This window comes from Sinocyclocheilus grahami, unplaced genomic scaffold (genome assembly GCF_001515645.1).
Source record: "Sinocyclocheilus grahami isolate Dianchi unplaced genomic scaffold, SAMN03320097.WGS_v1.1 scaffold1277.1, whole genome shotgun sequence".
NCBI lineage: Eukaryota > Metazoa > Chordata > Actinopteri > Cypriniformes > Cyprinidae > Sinocyclocheilus > Sinocyclocheilus grahami.
This window is the reverse complement of record NW_015506456.1, coordinates 111,997-127,625: the sequence shown is the minus strand read 5'-3', so window position 1 is coordinate 127,625 and position 15,629 is coordinate 111,997. Positions and strand designations below refer to the sequence as shown.

The 15,629-nt window shown below is 38.2% G+C and overlaps 1 protein-coding gene across 1 annotated transcript in view; it reads left to right on the top strand.

Annotated features, from left to right (window-relative positions):
* The window catches only part of fndc7rs1 (fibronectin type III domain containing 7, related sequence 1), a 39,737-nt gene that overhangs the window by 14,377 nt on the left and 9,731 nt on the right, over window positions 1-15,629 (top strand). The window contains exons 14-31 of the mRNA XM_016254726.1: window positions 115-375; window positions 976-1,236; window positions 1,363-1,623; window positions 2,841-3,101; window positions 3,175-3,438; window positions 4,298-4,558; window positions 4,775-5,047; window positions 5,173-5,436; window positions 5,643-5,903; window positions 6,393-6,662; window positions 6,781-7,041; window positions 8,374-8,634; window positions 11,563-11,823; window positions 11,950-12,210; window positions 13,091-13,357; window positions 13,568-13,819; window positions 13,958-14,218; window positions 14,525-14,785. Of these exons, the coding sequence (XP_016110212.1) occupies window positions 115-375; window positions 976-1,236; window positions 1,363-1,623; window positions 2,841-3,101; window positions 3,175-3,438; window positions 4,298-4,558; window positions 4,775-5,047; window positions 5,173-5,436; window positions 5,643-5,903; window positions 6,393-6,662; window positions 6,781-7,041; window positions 8,374-8,634; window positions 11,563-11,823; window positions 11,950-12,210; window positions 13,091-13,357; window positions 13,568-13,819; window positions 13,958-14,218; window positions 14,525-14,785 (4,722 nt within the window). The remainder of the gene's footprint in view (window positions 1-114; window positions 376-975; window positions 1,237-1,362; window positions 1,624-2,840; window positions 3,102-3,174; window positions 3,439-4,297; window positions 4,559-4,774; window positions 5,048-5,172; window positions 5,437-5,642; window positions 5,904-6,392; window positions 6,663-6,780; window positions 7,042-8,373; window positions 8,635-11,562; window positions 11,824-11,949; window positions 12,211-13,090; window positions 13,358-13,567; window positions 13,820-13,957; window positions 14,219-14,524; window positions 14,786-15,629) is intronic.

Here is a 15,629-nt window from a genome sequence, read left to right as displayed (position 1 = left end):
TTTAAACGGAATAAAATCTAGTTATTTTTGAAAATGTAATTGTTGCCTCTACTGGTGCGTAAATGACATGCGTAACCTTCACCTTTAAATATCATTATTTTCTCTACTCTTCAGCCCCATGCCCTCCACTGAATATCCAGTCCATAATGAATTGTGACAGCAACACAACAAGTGTGTCCTGGTCCAGGGGCAATGGAGCTCTGTCCTTTATGATGGCAATGGAATGCTCTAATGGACAGAGGTACATCTGCAGGACCAATGAAACAGGATGTGACATCACTAACATGGCATGCGGACAAACATGCACAGTTAAGGTAGTGGCAGAGGGACGTTCCTGCAACAGCTCTGAAGGGACTGGATCACCTGTCATAACAGGTAAGAGAAACTGTTATATTGAAATATGGTGAATATTAGCGTTCAAAAGTTTTTAATACTTTTAATGAGCAAGGATGAATTGACAGACATTAAAGTGACAGTAAAGACATTTATAATGTTACCAAAAATCTCTATTTTAAATAAATGCTATTTTGAACGTAATTTCCACAGCAGCACAACTGTTTTCAACACTGATAATAATAAGAATAATACGAAATGATTTCCAAAGGATCATGTGACTGGAGTAAAGGTGCTGAAAATTCAGCTTTTCATCACAAGAATAAGTTATAATAATTACTTATATCATTTTATAATGTATTAAAATATGCAGCATTTGAAATTTGAAATGTTGCTTAAAAAGAATATTGCATGTTAAATACAACTTAAGCTCCATTACCAAGGTTTTTTTGTTGTTTTTTTGTAAAAATGACACCAAAACACACACTATTAAACTTACCTAGCATTCAAGCGGACAGGACTTTGAATATGCCTTTAAAATAATAAGTCAACATGTACTCATTTTGTTTTCTATAACTCTGAATATTGCTTTAAAATAATAAGTCTACCATGTGCTAATTTTGTTTTCTATCATTTACCCAGGTCCTTGTGTACCACAAAATGTGTCTGCCAGTGTAAGCTGTAGCAGCAACATAGCAAGTGTAATCTGGGGGAGCAGCCAAGGGGCGGAGCTTTACACAGTGACAGCCAGCAGTGCTAATGGCCTTTCAGCTAACTGCACCTCAACATCCACTTCCTGTGACCTGTTAACTTTGACCTGCGGACAGTCTTACACGATCACAGTGAAGGCAAAAGGCAGCAACTGCAGCAGTGGGAACAGTGCGCCTGTTCAAGTTCAAGCAGGTTTGCTTATTATTTCATATCATGATTCTTTTTAAAGCTGAAGAATGTCTTTTTCATTTAAAAACTGTAAAAGAAAGGCACTGAATTAATTAACACTCAAGTTTTATCTTGCTTCTTTTGTTCTAGTACCCTGCACCCCAAATAATGTCCTGCCCACCGTGGACTGTGCCACAAATGCTTTAGTGGTATCATGGACACCTGGTGCAGGAGGACAGTATTACACGGCCACCTTGCAGGACAGCAATGGACTGTCCACCACCTGCCAGTCTACGGGCTCACAGTGTAATGTGACTGGGCTCAGGTGTGGTCAGCTGTACCACGTCAATGTGACGGCGTCAGATGATCTGTGTAGCAGCCCTCCCAGTCCTACTGTGAACACTAACTCAGGTACATAGAAACACATACATGCATATACTTGTCTATATACTCTATACATCTCACTCTAGTTCCCAGAGACTTTCTGCTAAATGAATTACTATGTTCACTGTTCACTGCATAATGTGCAGTATATACTGTATATATCTTACTATTTTTAAGAAATAGTATGTAAAACTGATTATGCAACATTTTTACATTTGACTTTCTTGTCACATGACCTGATTACTTTTCAGAGCACATTTAATTCAGTGAGTGGCATTCAGGTGAAAACAAATAGGTTCATTTTGCATAAAATGTCTTTGCAAATCAAACAAATGAGTTGAGTTTGTCTGGACAAAGTTGAGTGCTTTACATTGTGGGATTCAGCACCCAGACTACTATGGTCTGTAGTATGCCCTGCACATTTTTTTTTTAATTTTCATGATACACTACTGTTCAAAAGTTTGGGGTCAGTGTGATTTTTTTAAAAGAAATTAATAAATATAATTATTACATTAAATAAATGTTCCTTTCTGAAGAATCATGTGACACTGAAGACTGGAGTAATGGTTGCGGAATCCAACTCTTTAACAGAGTAAATAAGTCAGAATGCATGAAATGGCATTAGACCTCACCTTTAAAATGTAAAATACAAATTGTGTAAAAAAAAAAAAAAAAACATTAAAATGAGGAATAAAAGAGACCGTTTAAAATGTAAAATTAAAAATTATGTAAGACAAAAAATAAAAGGGGATGAATAAAAGATGCCAGATATTTAAAATGTAAAATAATAAATAATACAAAATAAAAATAAAATGGTATAAATAAAAGGTAAAATATTTAAAGTGTAAAATAACAAATAAGGTACAAATAAAAGATGAATAAAAAGGCCCAGATAAAAAAAGTAACAAAAAGAAAAAGAAAAAAAAGGATAAATAAAAGTGGCCAGATATTTAAAATGTTAAATAAACAAAAATAAAAAAGGACGACGAAAAAGGGACATACTTTTAAAATGCAAAATAAAACAATAAGAGAGGATGAATCAAGTTGCCCAGATATTTAAAAAGTAAAAATAACATAAACGTAACAAAAAATAAACAGGAAGGACTTTTAAAATTAAAACAAAAAAGACAAATAATATGGTCTTTTTATTTATCTATTTATCATTTTATATATTAATTGATCCGTGTTTTACTGTGTTTTTATACTTTTATATAGAAGTAAATCTAATACATTTTCTATTGTAGCTCCATGTTCTCCAGTCAGTGTGGGGGTCACTAGAGACTGTGCATCGAATCACGTGATAGCAAGCTGGCAGGCCCTTCAGGATGGGAGTCTGTACACAGCACTACTGCAGGATGAACATGGACCCACAGTTAATTGCAGCACCAGCTCTAACAACTGCACATTCGCAGACCTGCTCTGTGGAATGAACTACAACGTCACAGTCACAAAGAACGATGGTCAATGCAGGAGTCTGCCATCCACACCCATTCAGATACAGTCAGGTAACAGTCATGTGAGCATGCATGTTTACACAGTAATAACAGATCTTTGAAACTGACTGCATATCTCCTTTAGCTCCCTGTGACCCTCAAAACATCACAACTGTGCTCCAGTGTGACACCAACACGGCCAACGTGACATGGGCTGCCAGCGCAGGAGCTAATGGGTACACAGCAATGGCAACAGACGTGCAGCAGCAACGCTTAGCTTCTTGTCACTCTATGGGAACTTCCTGTCAGCTGACCTCTCTGCCGTGTGGGATGAGACTAAATGTGACTGTCCAAGCTGATGACACCACCTGCAACAGCAGCTCTCAACCTAAAGCTGTGGTGGTAACAGGTGACAGCTCATGTTAACTTTTGCTGATATATGTGATTCATAACAATGTGCACAAAAAATTTGACCTTTAAATACATTATATGTATGATTTTCAATGCATTAGATAGAAACAAGTGGCATTTGCTGGTTTATTTTACCCAATTATGTATATATCTACATATATATCCTGAGTAACCACAGGTGTAGTTCATCACATTAACTATGAATATGACCCGCTAAACCACAAAACATTTATGTTATTTAATTCATTGACATTCATTCATTTTTAAACGTAGCTTAAGTGTCCACATTTTTTTAGGGTCCACATGTATTTCAAATGAAAAAACAATAAACTACCATTCAAAGGTTTAGGGTCAGTAAGAATTATTTTATTCGGTAAGAACACATTAATTTGATAAAAAGTGACAGTATAATGTTACAAAAGATTTAATTTTCAAATAAATTATCTTTTGATTTTCTGTTCATCAAAAAAAGATAATCCTGAAAATATTTTTATCACGGTTTCTGCAAAAATATTGAGCAGAACAACTGTTTTGAAAATTGATAAGGATTTTTTCTTGCGCACCAAATCAGCATATTAGAATGATTTCTGAAGGATCATGTGACACTGAAGACTGGAATAATGGCTGCTGAAAATTATGCTTTGACATCACAGGAATAAATGTCATTTAAAAAATATATTAAAATAGAAAACAGTTATTTCAAATTGTAATAATATGTCATAATATTAAGGTTTTAGTTCAAATAAATGCAGCCTTGGTGAGCATACGAAACATCTTTCAAAAAACTTTTGAACAGTACTGTATATGTACACTTTTTATATATAACCTATCTTTTCATATGACTTCCTCTTCTCTAGCTCCCTGCATGCCCACCAATGTTGCTGCCGCTCTAAACTGTACATCCAACATTGCTTCCATCACCTGGCACAGTGCACTTGGTGCTACTTGGTACTTGGTAAAGGCGGAAAGCAGCCAAGGGTACAAGACCTCCTGCAACAACACTGTCACACACTGTGATATCCCAAACCTGCAGTGTGGCCAGGAATATTCCATCACAGTCATGGGCATGAATGGTGTCTGCATGGGCCCGGCTAGCCAGCCTATCACTCTTTTCTCAGGTACTTGAACTCAGCTCATTAGTGATAATTAGGGATTGAAACAACAGTCCGGCTTCAGTTTTTTCTGAACTATTAAGAAACTTTCTAGCAACCACCCAGAACAGCCTAGCAACCATACAGCAATTCCTTAGCAGTTTTTTTCATAGCAAGCACCATTCAGTAAATGTAAAAACATATACTTCAGTTTGATGTGTTAACATTTTTGTCATGATCCAGCACCATGCCACAACACTGGCATTCAAGCCAGTCTGGACTGCCGCACCAACTCAGCACTCATTTCTTGGACACCAGGCAATGGTTCATTAAGTTTCAATGCAACACTGCAGTCTTTCCAGGGCCCCCAAAAGCACAGCTGCTTCAGCAACGGCTCCTCCTGCAACATCAGCTCACTGCCGTGTGGTCAGCACTATAACATCAGTGTTACAGGATACGGACAGGTCGGCCGGACCTGTCCAACCTCTTCTAAAACCTTGGTCACTCTAGACACGGGTATAACATTAAATAATAATACAAAGTGAAATAAGATTAAAACCTAATTTGGTGATTTTTCTGGCATCAAATGATCTATGGTGCTAAAATCTTCTGATTTTGTGCATGAATCTTTTCCTTTCCAGCTCCATGTGTTCCCACTCAAGTCAATGTGTCATTATCCTGCGGGTCCAACACTGCATCTGTTTCCTGGGCAGCATCTAGTGGCCTTGTTTCATACTATACAGTAACAGCAGTAGATGATAATGGACAAACACTAACCTGCAACTCCAGCAGCACTTCCTGTGACATCAGCGGCCTGGTGTGTGGTCAGGTGTACAATGTGTCAGTCACAGCTATGAGTGTGGACTGCACTGGGCAACGTAGTGAAGTGCGTCGCATCAGTACTGGTAAGTATTTTCTAAGTATTTGAAATTTGGAGAGAAAAAACAACACTTTTACTGAATAACTCGTGTTAAGTGCTTTGATGACAGTACTTCATATTTTAAATATATTTGACAGCACACCACAGATCCTGTTGAGAATGCTTTGTTTTTAACCTGGAATATTACTTTAAACATGCTAAAGTGATACTTTGTTTACCTTTGTCTCCCAGCACCCTGTGCTCCTCAGTCTGTGGTCAGTCAGCTCTTAGACTGTCGAACAGGTGATGTTCAAATTAGCTGGCAGTCGAGTAAAGGGGCGCAGATCTACTATGCTCAAGCAAAAACCACTGACAAGACTCTGGTGTGTAACTCCACCTCCACGTCCTGCATAATCCCTGCAATTGGCTGTGGACAGACGTACAATATCACTGTGGTTGCAGAAGCCAACGGCTGTAGCTCCAACGCCAGTGTGACCAGTCAGGTCACGGCAGGTACAGTAGCATTTGGACAAAGCTGAAAGCTTCCGTTCTAAATAATTATGCACACAATCACTCTCAATTGTATCTCTAATATGCTGAAAACAGCTGCATTAATCTTTCTTGTCTCATCACATTTAATTACGATTTACATGAATCACGTAAAGGAGATATTTTCAATTTAAAACAGCAACATTTGACAAAAGAACAGTGCATAATGGAGTGCACCAGAGCAGTATCAAGAAATATCAAATATTGTGAGGAACACTTTGGCCATATCTGATTTTTGGAGGGGACGTTGTACCCTCAATATTCATGGTGGTTGCAGCCCTTGTTCCTCAAATCAAAGTCACGCTCTACACTTTTTAAACTTAAGTATATGTCACAAAACTGAAGTAAACGGTTTGCAAATACAGTTTCATGTTGACTTTAAGACTTAAATGCTTAGTACTGGAGACATGCAGAATAACAGTCTCAGCATATGTGTTTCTGTTTCTTCTTTAGCACCCTGTCCACCTACTTTTGTCACTGCTGTTTTGGACTGCTCTACTAACATGGTCTTAGTGTCGTGGAACTCCTTGGGCATTTCAGGGGTTCATTACACGGCAACAGCATTTGGCCCATTGGGGCCTTCTAGTGGTGTGGAGTGTACCACGACAAACTTCAACTGCACTCTTGCCCACCTGCAATGTGGCAGCCAATACAATGTCACTGTCACTGCTACCCAAAACAACTGTACTAGCAAATCCAGCAAGGAGTACTCCTTCATTACAGGTTAGGAATCAGGAATTGTATAAAAAATAATATTACTATAATGATATTATAAAAGATTTTTTTCAAACTCATATTTAATAATCTGTTTCCTTTCACCTTTCTTTACCCTGACTTTCAGCTCCATGTGTGCCAGTTCTGAACGATGTGGCTCTGAACTGTAGCTCAAGGTCCGCTGTGGTGAACTGGTCAGGATTGAGTCTAGATGCATTATCGGTCAGCGCAGTGAGCTCTCAGGGTGAACAGCTGGGATGTGGTGTCTTCAACAATGGTTCATGTGTGGTGGACGGACTGCAGTGTGGACAGACGTATACGTTCAGTGTGAATACAACACAAGGCCAGTGCACCAGTGCTGCTAGTAACACACTGCAGAGGGAGACAGGTAACAAAGCCTAGTTTGTCCAGACATTTGAAGACACTGTAAAGAAGAAAAGACAGATTCTTTAGACAGAAACTGTAGTAAATCATAAAGAAATAATTTAAACAAATGTCTCAAGCCCTTTTCACTAAATCACAGCTAAATCACTGTTTGTTGCTAGCAGACATTTCTACTTGACTGTAGGCCTGAGTATTGACACAGATTTCGCAATTAGATTTGGATTCACATGCTCTCAATTCAGTTTGATCCAGATGCTTCTTTGATATCAGTTCATTTTGAAATACTTCAGGTACATGCTATTTTTCTGAAGGAAATCTCTAATAAAGCTGTAAACTATACAGGGAACACTCTCACTTGGTAAATTATTAAAATATTAAAGCTTAAAACTATTAAATTCAGTTGCTATTTATTTTCAGATATAATAATCAGCACTCAAATAAAAACTGAGTTGTAAACAAACACATTTTATATAAAATTTTCTGAAGGCATAATTATGTTTCTACTCAGATTCCTTGTTGAAATTCAAACATTTAAATGAACATAAATTGTCTTGAATAAATCTGTCAAAGTAATTACGCCATCACTAATAGGTAAAATACAATGCATATATATAATATATATAGTACACATATTTCACACAATGCTTCTCTAGAGTTTTTTCTAGCAAACTAACAAGCTATAGACACTGAATGACTTTCCTAAGCTAACGTTATGTTATGATGTTTGCAAGCTGATTTATTGACGTCTTTTTGCAGTTTGAAACACTGGTCCATTTTAGTAAGTTGTAAAATTCTTTTCAACATACTTTCCGATTATCATTCTTGTTTAATTCATGCCTATAACTTGATGTAAAGAGGAAGACATGATTGCTTTCAAACTTGACGCATGAACAGAGGTGGCTACAAAGATCTGTCACACCACATGACAGAGCAGGGGTCCTCAACTCTGGACCTCGAGATCCAGTTTCCTGGAGGAGATTAGCTCCAACCTGGATCAAATACACCTACCTGCAACTTTGAAGCAATCCTGAAGACCTTGATTAGCTTGTTCAGGTGTGTTTGATTAGGGTTGGAGCTAAACTCTGCAGGAACGTGGATCTCAAGGTCCAGAGTTGAGGACCCCTGTGATAGAGCATCAAAAGAGCATAATTTATTGTTTGTATTTCTTGATAAAATTTGAAAGCTTAGGCTTTTCCGAACATACAGATGTTCAGATTTTTTTTTTAACTGAATAAAATATAGTTATTTAAAAAAAATGTAATTGATGCCTCCAGTGGTGCGGAAATAACATACGTAACCTTCACCTTTAAATGCCATTATTTTCTCTTCTCTTCAGCCCCATGCCCTCCACTGAATATCCAGTCCATAATGAACTGTGACAGCAACACAGCAAGTGTGTCCTGGTCCAGTGGCAATGGAGCTCTGTCCTTTATGATGGCAATGGAATGCTCTAATGGACAGAGGTACATCTGCAGGACCAATGAAACAGGATGTGACATCACTAACATGGCATGCGGACAAACATGCACAGTTAAGGTAGTGGCAGAGGGACGTTCCTGCAACAGCTCTGAAGGGACTGGATCACCTGTCATAACAGGTAAGAGAAACTGTTATATTGAAATATGATATACATTATCCTTAAAAGGTTTGGGGTCATAGAAATTAATACAGAGTTCTGGCATGAAACTATAGATGGCACAGTCCGATAGATCTAACTCAATCTGACCTAATGACATCATCATCACATGGCTCAGCTGATTGGTTCTCTCCTGTATCAGTAGCCAATGAGCTCGCTGCTCAATATTCAAATATATGACTAGTGCTTGCCGTAGCAGTTCAGCTTGCTTCAGAAACCCCCCACCTTCCCCAGCTCCACCTGTATAGATCTGCTACGAGGTGATTCATGTATGCTCTATGGGGGTTATTTCATGTATGTTATATTTGCAGCAGCAATATTTCTTACATGCTCACATAAATGTATTGGTAGTAGCAAGTCTCGGTACTTGCTCTGCCGCAGCAGCAGCGTAGCAGATCTATTCCGCCAAGACCAAATACATTAACATTGTCATGTACATTACCATGCAAATCCCTCTTGAGAGTTGTCATGACAGAAATACTTTTATTGAGCAAGGCAGAATTAAATTGACAGACATTAAAGTGACCGTAAAGAGATATATAATGTTACCAAAAATCTCTGTTTTAAATAAATACTCCACAAAATTATTAAGTAGCACAACTGTTTTCATCAACACTGATAATAATAAGAATAATACGAAATGTTTCATGAGCACCTAATCAGCATATTAGAATGATTTCCAAAGGATCATGTGACTGGAGTAAAGGTGCTGAAAATTCAGCTTTTCATCACAAGTTACATTTTATAATATATTAAAATATGCAGCATTTGAAATGTTGTTTAAAAAGAATACTGCATGTTAAATACAACTTAAGCTCCATTACCACATTGTTTTTTTTGTTGTAAAAATGCCACAAAACATATAGTACTGAACTTCCTGAAGTACCTAGCATTCAATCGGACAGGACTCTTAATATTCCTTTAAAATAATAAAATATTTTAAAGAAATAATAATTATAAAGCTTATGTAACCAAAAGAGAATGTCTCCCACAATCCTGTGCTGGACTGAGGGTCATTCGAGCGCCGGAGCAGGCCGTGGAAAGTAGAAAAATAAACATATTTTGGGGAAAAGGGTTTCCCATCTCATGAATATATTCAGTCCGGTGGCTCTACATCAACCCGTCTGAGTTTAGGGGGAAGGTTTGTGTTCTCGTGGTCTCCGGTGAACCTTGGCGAGAGAGTTAAGAAAATAAACATGGGGTTACAGTGGTTAGTTTGCTGTAGAAATGGGATTTTGGGGAAATGGAGGGCATCACACATCCATTCGCTGACTATTAATGTGAGTTTTTGTTTGGTAATCAAATGATTTTCATAATCAATGCACATTCGTTTTTGAATGGAGGCGTCGTGAGAAAGCAACTTAGTCAATGAAAATGATTACGTTCATCGAATGGAAATGTGGTTTTATCGGAGGCACTCATTCATATTGTCACCGCACAGATTTGCACACTCTCGGTTATTGCTTTATTTGTACAAAATGTGATTATTGCCCCCAGTAATCCTGTACACGCATAAAACTCTCAGAGAATTATTGGAAACGTATGTTACGAGTCTTGCTTTGACTGGAAGACGGACCACAATCCGCATCTTCCCTCCAGCCAAAGCTATTAGTGTGCACAGGAAATGACATCACAGACATGCCTCGGAGACTTCGGATCCCGAAGGCAGCTGTTGATAATGACGCGGTGTTGTTCCATTGACTGAGAAGCCAGTCTGTACCACATCCTGTCCAGAGGCTGGACAGTGTAACGATTTAAGATTTGAATCAGGAAGGGACAATGGTTGAGGAAGTTAGTCGGGTGATGTCTTTGGGGACTGATAACACACACATATATATAGGCCTATATACAAAACTTTATCTCTAAAAGCTCTGCTTACTCACTTCCTGTTAATTCCTTAACAAAGCTACTGCCAACCAGGGTAAGAGTTCATGTTATCAGACCCCTTGAAGGAATATTTTGAAATTAAGCTCAAGCGACAGCATTTGTGGTGCATGGATGAAGGAATCTTCTCAATAGAAATCTGCACAATTGGGAATTTCAGATGAGGGCTGTGTTTCTCACACTAATTGTGCATCAGATTCATGCTTGTTTATCTTTGAACAGGTACATTCACTGCATTTATCTAAATAATGCTGTTTAGTTTGGAAATGAACCCTAAGTAAACAGTGTTTGACCATGGACCTTCTTTGTCTGTGATTTTTTGCCAAAGTTTTGCTAATGACCATGATCGTGATCATGACTGAATGTTGATTGTATAAATAATATATTATATATATATATATATATATATATATATAATAATATTATTTTATAATTAAATAAAATAATAAATAATAAAATAATAAGTCAACCATGTACTCATTTTGTTTTTCAAACTAGGTCCTGGAGGGCCGGTGTCCTGCAGAGTTTAAGGTGCATTCACGCCATATCGTAATTACCATGATTACGAGATACCAACTTGTTCCAAAAGCGTTCACGTCCTCGCAGAACTCGTAATTACAGCTTGTGAACTGGGAGTTTTCTGAGAGCTACAACTTGTACCACCTCAGATACATTAGGTGCTATGTTTAGGCATTGATAGTGCGATAGTTTCGAGCCCAAGGGTGTGAACAGCTCCAAGTAGAACGTCACGTGTTGTCATCTCAAAATCATAGTAATTATGACATGGCATGAATGCAGCACTAGCTCCAACCCTAATTAAACACACCTGAACCAGCTAATTAATGTCTTAGTAGGCATACTAGAAACTTCCAGGCAGGTGTGTTGAGGCTAGATGGAGGAGCTAAATTCTGCAGGACATCGGCCCTCCAGGACCAAGTTTGGAGACCCCTGCTTTAAAATAATAAGTCTACTATGTACTCATTTTGTTTTCTATCATTTACCCAGGTCCTTGTGTACCACAAAATGTGTCTGCCAGTGTAAGCTGTAGCAGCAACATAGCAAGTGTAATCTGGGGGAGCAGCCAAGGGGCGGAGCTTTACACAGTGACAGCCAGCAGTGCTAATGGCCTTTCAGCTAACTGCACCTCAACATCCACTTCCTGTGACCTGTTAACTTTGACCTGCGGACAGTCTTACACGATCACAGTGAAGGCAAAAGGCAGCAACTGCAGCAGTGGGAACAGTGCGCCTGTTCAAGTTCAAGCAGGTTTGCTTATTATTTCATATCATGATTCTTTTTAAAGCTGAAGAATGTCTTTTTCATTTAAAAAATGTAAAAGAAAGGCACTGAATTAATTAACACTCAAGTTTTACCTTGGTTCTTGTGTTCTAGTGCCCTGCACCCCAAATAATGTCCTGCCCACTGTGGATTGTGCCACAAATGCTTTAGTGGTATCATGGACACCTGGTGCAGGAGGACAGTATTACACGGCCACCTTGCAGGACAGCAATGGACTGTCCACCACCTGCCAGTCTACGGGCTCACAGTGTAATGTGACTGGGCTCAGGTGTGGTCAGCTGTACCACGTCAATGTGACGGCGTCAGATGATCTGTGTAGCAGCCCTCCCAGTCCTACTGTGAACACTAACTCAGGTACATAGAAACACATACATGCATATACTTGTCTATATACTCTATACTCATTCTTGTTCCCATAGAGACTTTCTGCTAAATTAATTGCTATGTTCACTGTTCACTGCATAATGTGCAGTATATACTGTATATATCTTACTATTTTTAACAAATAGTATGTAAAACAGATTATGCAACATTTTTACATTTGACTTTCTTGTCACATGACCTGATTACTTTTCAGGGCAGGTTTAATTCCATGAGTGGCATTCAGGTGAAAACAAATAGGTTCATTTTGCATAAAATCTAAAAAAAAAAAAAAAAGTCTTTGCAAATCATTCAAATGAGTTGAGTTTGTCTGGACAAAGTCGAGTGCTTTGCATTGTGGGATTCAGCACCCAGACTACTATGGTCTGTAGTATGCCCTGCACATTTGTTTTTAATTTTCACTTCTGTTCAGAAGTTTGGGGTCAGTAAGAATTTTTAAAGAAATTAATAAATATAATTAATACATTAAATAAATGTTTCTTTCTGAAGAATCATATTACACTGAAGACTGGAGTAATGATTGCTGAAAAATCTACTTTGTCATCACAAGAATAAAACAATTGTAATACTATTTCACAGTATTGCTGTTTTTACTTTTATTTTATTTCTGATCAAATAAATTCTTCCTTGGTGAGCATGAGAGACTTCTTTTAAATACATTAAGAAATCTTTCCGACCCCAAACTTTTCAACAGTCGTGTATGTATAAAAACTACATATTGAATGAATAGCAAGTATGGTAGCATGCTTTTCAGACCACAGCCAATATCTCTGTTCACCATGTTTCCACTGAAGAACATTGGGCTCCAATTAAATATTGTCATTCTCAGTGTCTCTCCTGCTTTTACCCATAGTTCCCTGTGCAGCCAGCTTCATCAGGGCAGTGTTGGATTGTCAGCTGGGTACAGCCACTGTGTCATGGCAGTATGGTGCAGGTGCTCAGGGATATGCTGTCTCTGCCTTGGCACCGGTGAACAACAGGGCTAGCTGTACCTCCAACAGCTCCATCACGCACTGTGAGCTGAGCAACCTGCAGTGTGGAAATGAGTATACGGTGAACGTACAGAATTTGGGATACACGTGCAATGCCAGTGCACAGATGACCGGCTCCCTGATCACAGGTGAGGTTTAGTAAGCCTGATTTGCTTGTTCTCAGCTGAGACTTGTCAAATTGGTTTTGTGATTTAGTTTTGCCAACTTCTGCTTGACTGAAATAGACTGCTCCATTCAACCATTTTACTATATCTAGGAACATGATGCATTATTTTTCAAATAAAATATGTATCTTGTACATAAATTCTTAAAATTAAATAGTTTTCATACCATTGCAGGTCCGTGTGTTCCTCAGCATCTGACAGCGCAGTACAGTCCTTCCACCGCTCTGCTCTCCTGGGATGTCACTAAAGGTGGTGCCAACTTCACAGCAGAGGCTGTGAGCCTCGAGGGCCTGACGGTGACCTGTGAGACCTCTAACACTCACTGCACCTTCCCAGACCTGGGTTGTGGTCAGATCTACAATGTCAGTGTGACGGCTCACAACAGTGTCTGCAGAGACACTGTAACCTCTGATCCTATCAAGACAGGTCAGTCATGCTACCACTGATTTTAAAGGAATATTCACACAAAATGAACATTCTGTCATTATTTACTCACCCTCATGTCATTCCAAACCTGCATGATGTCCATCTTGAATCAGTGTCATTTACTTCATGTCATTCCAGAACCCTGTCCTCCTCAGAATGTCAAAGCTAGCCTAAACTGTGCCACCCACAGTGCTACTGTTTCCTGGGAGCCTAGCCAGTTGGCAGTGGGATACGTTGCATTCCTGGAAGGCAGAAATGGTCATTCCACTTCCTGTCGGACAAATCATACATACTGCAGTTTATTTGATCTCACCTGTGGAACAGTGTACTATGTCAGAGTCCGTGCCATCGGTGAAGTGTTCAACAGCTCTGACAGCATAGGGGTCAACATGACATCAGGTCTGTAAAAAACAAATAAAAACAAACAATATTGTAACTGCACAAAAATATTTTTCCAGTCACAGCTAATTCCTCTAGTACCAAAGGCCGAAGTCTACATTAAACCAGAACTTACCATGTTTCTGGTCTTATTTTGCACGATTCATTGCACATTTATTTAAATATTTTGCACATAAATTGCACATATTTAAATAATTTCTAAAGGATTCTGAAGCAGCCATCAGCTTTGCCGTCGCCAGAATATAAAATCATAATCATAAGTGTATATATCATAGTTAATAAATATGCTTCTTCTGTATTTTTCAGCACCATGTCTGTCCACCAGTGTGTCTGCTGTGGTGGACTGTGCTACAGATTCAGTTCTAGTGTCCTGGAGTTCCATTGCTGGGGCGGAGAATTACTCCGTGACCGCTTTGGGGTCAGAAGGTCAAACAGTCTCCTGCTCAACCAGTCAGAACCACTGTAACATCTCCTCCCTGCAGTGTGATCAGCAATTTAACCTCACCTTCGAATCTACAAACCAGCAGTGCCAAGTGACTTCCACCACCAATGTCACGTTTCAGTCCAGTGAGTTTACAAAGCATTATGTGTAGAAGGGGTTAAAAGTTGAAGCACACTAATTAGGGTACAACCTTTCTGTGACCACCCTGCAGGACCCTGTGCACCACTGCAGCCGGAAGTCAATAAACTGTGCGGTAACAAAATGTCTGTGATGTCTTGGGAAGTGAGAGAAGGAGCTGATTACTACATCGCCCGAGCCATCAGTGCAGAAGGAGGATACAAGCTCTGTAACTCCACCAACTCTGTTTGTTCCTTCTCTAATCTGGGCTGTGGAGAGACCTACACTTTCACTGTCACTGCCCACAGAGGCCACTGCCAAAGCGACGCCAGTGCACCTGTATACCTCACTACAGGTACAGCATTATGCAGAGTAAAAAAAATTCTGATATCTCATCTTGGGTCTTTAATCAGAAAATGAGTATTATTATTACTAATCATAATCATGTATTTTAATAACAATTTATTAAAAATATATATTTTTATGTATATTTATTTAATTAGTTAATATTTTGTTTTTATAATTCATTTATTATTATTGTTATTGTTACTATTAATAATAATATATAAAAATAATAATTATTATTACAACAGATCATTACAGATATTAAAATATTAATAATGGTTGTATATATTTGTATTTTTATAATTAACATTTTATGTATTTAATTATTGTTATTAATAATTATAATATAGTATTATAGATATAATAATGTTTATATATTTAATTTTGTATTTTATTGTTAATATTTTAGCCACACCCTTTCTCACTCTCTGTGCCTTATTACCCAGTATTTTTATTATTACAAATTATAATACATTTGTATATTTATTTTCTATTGTTAATATTGTT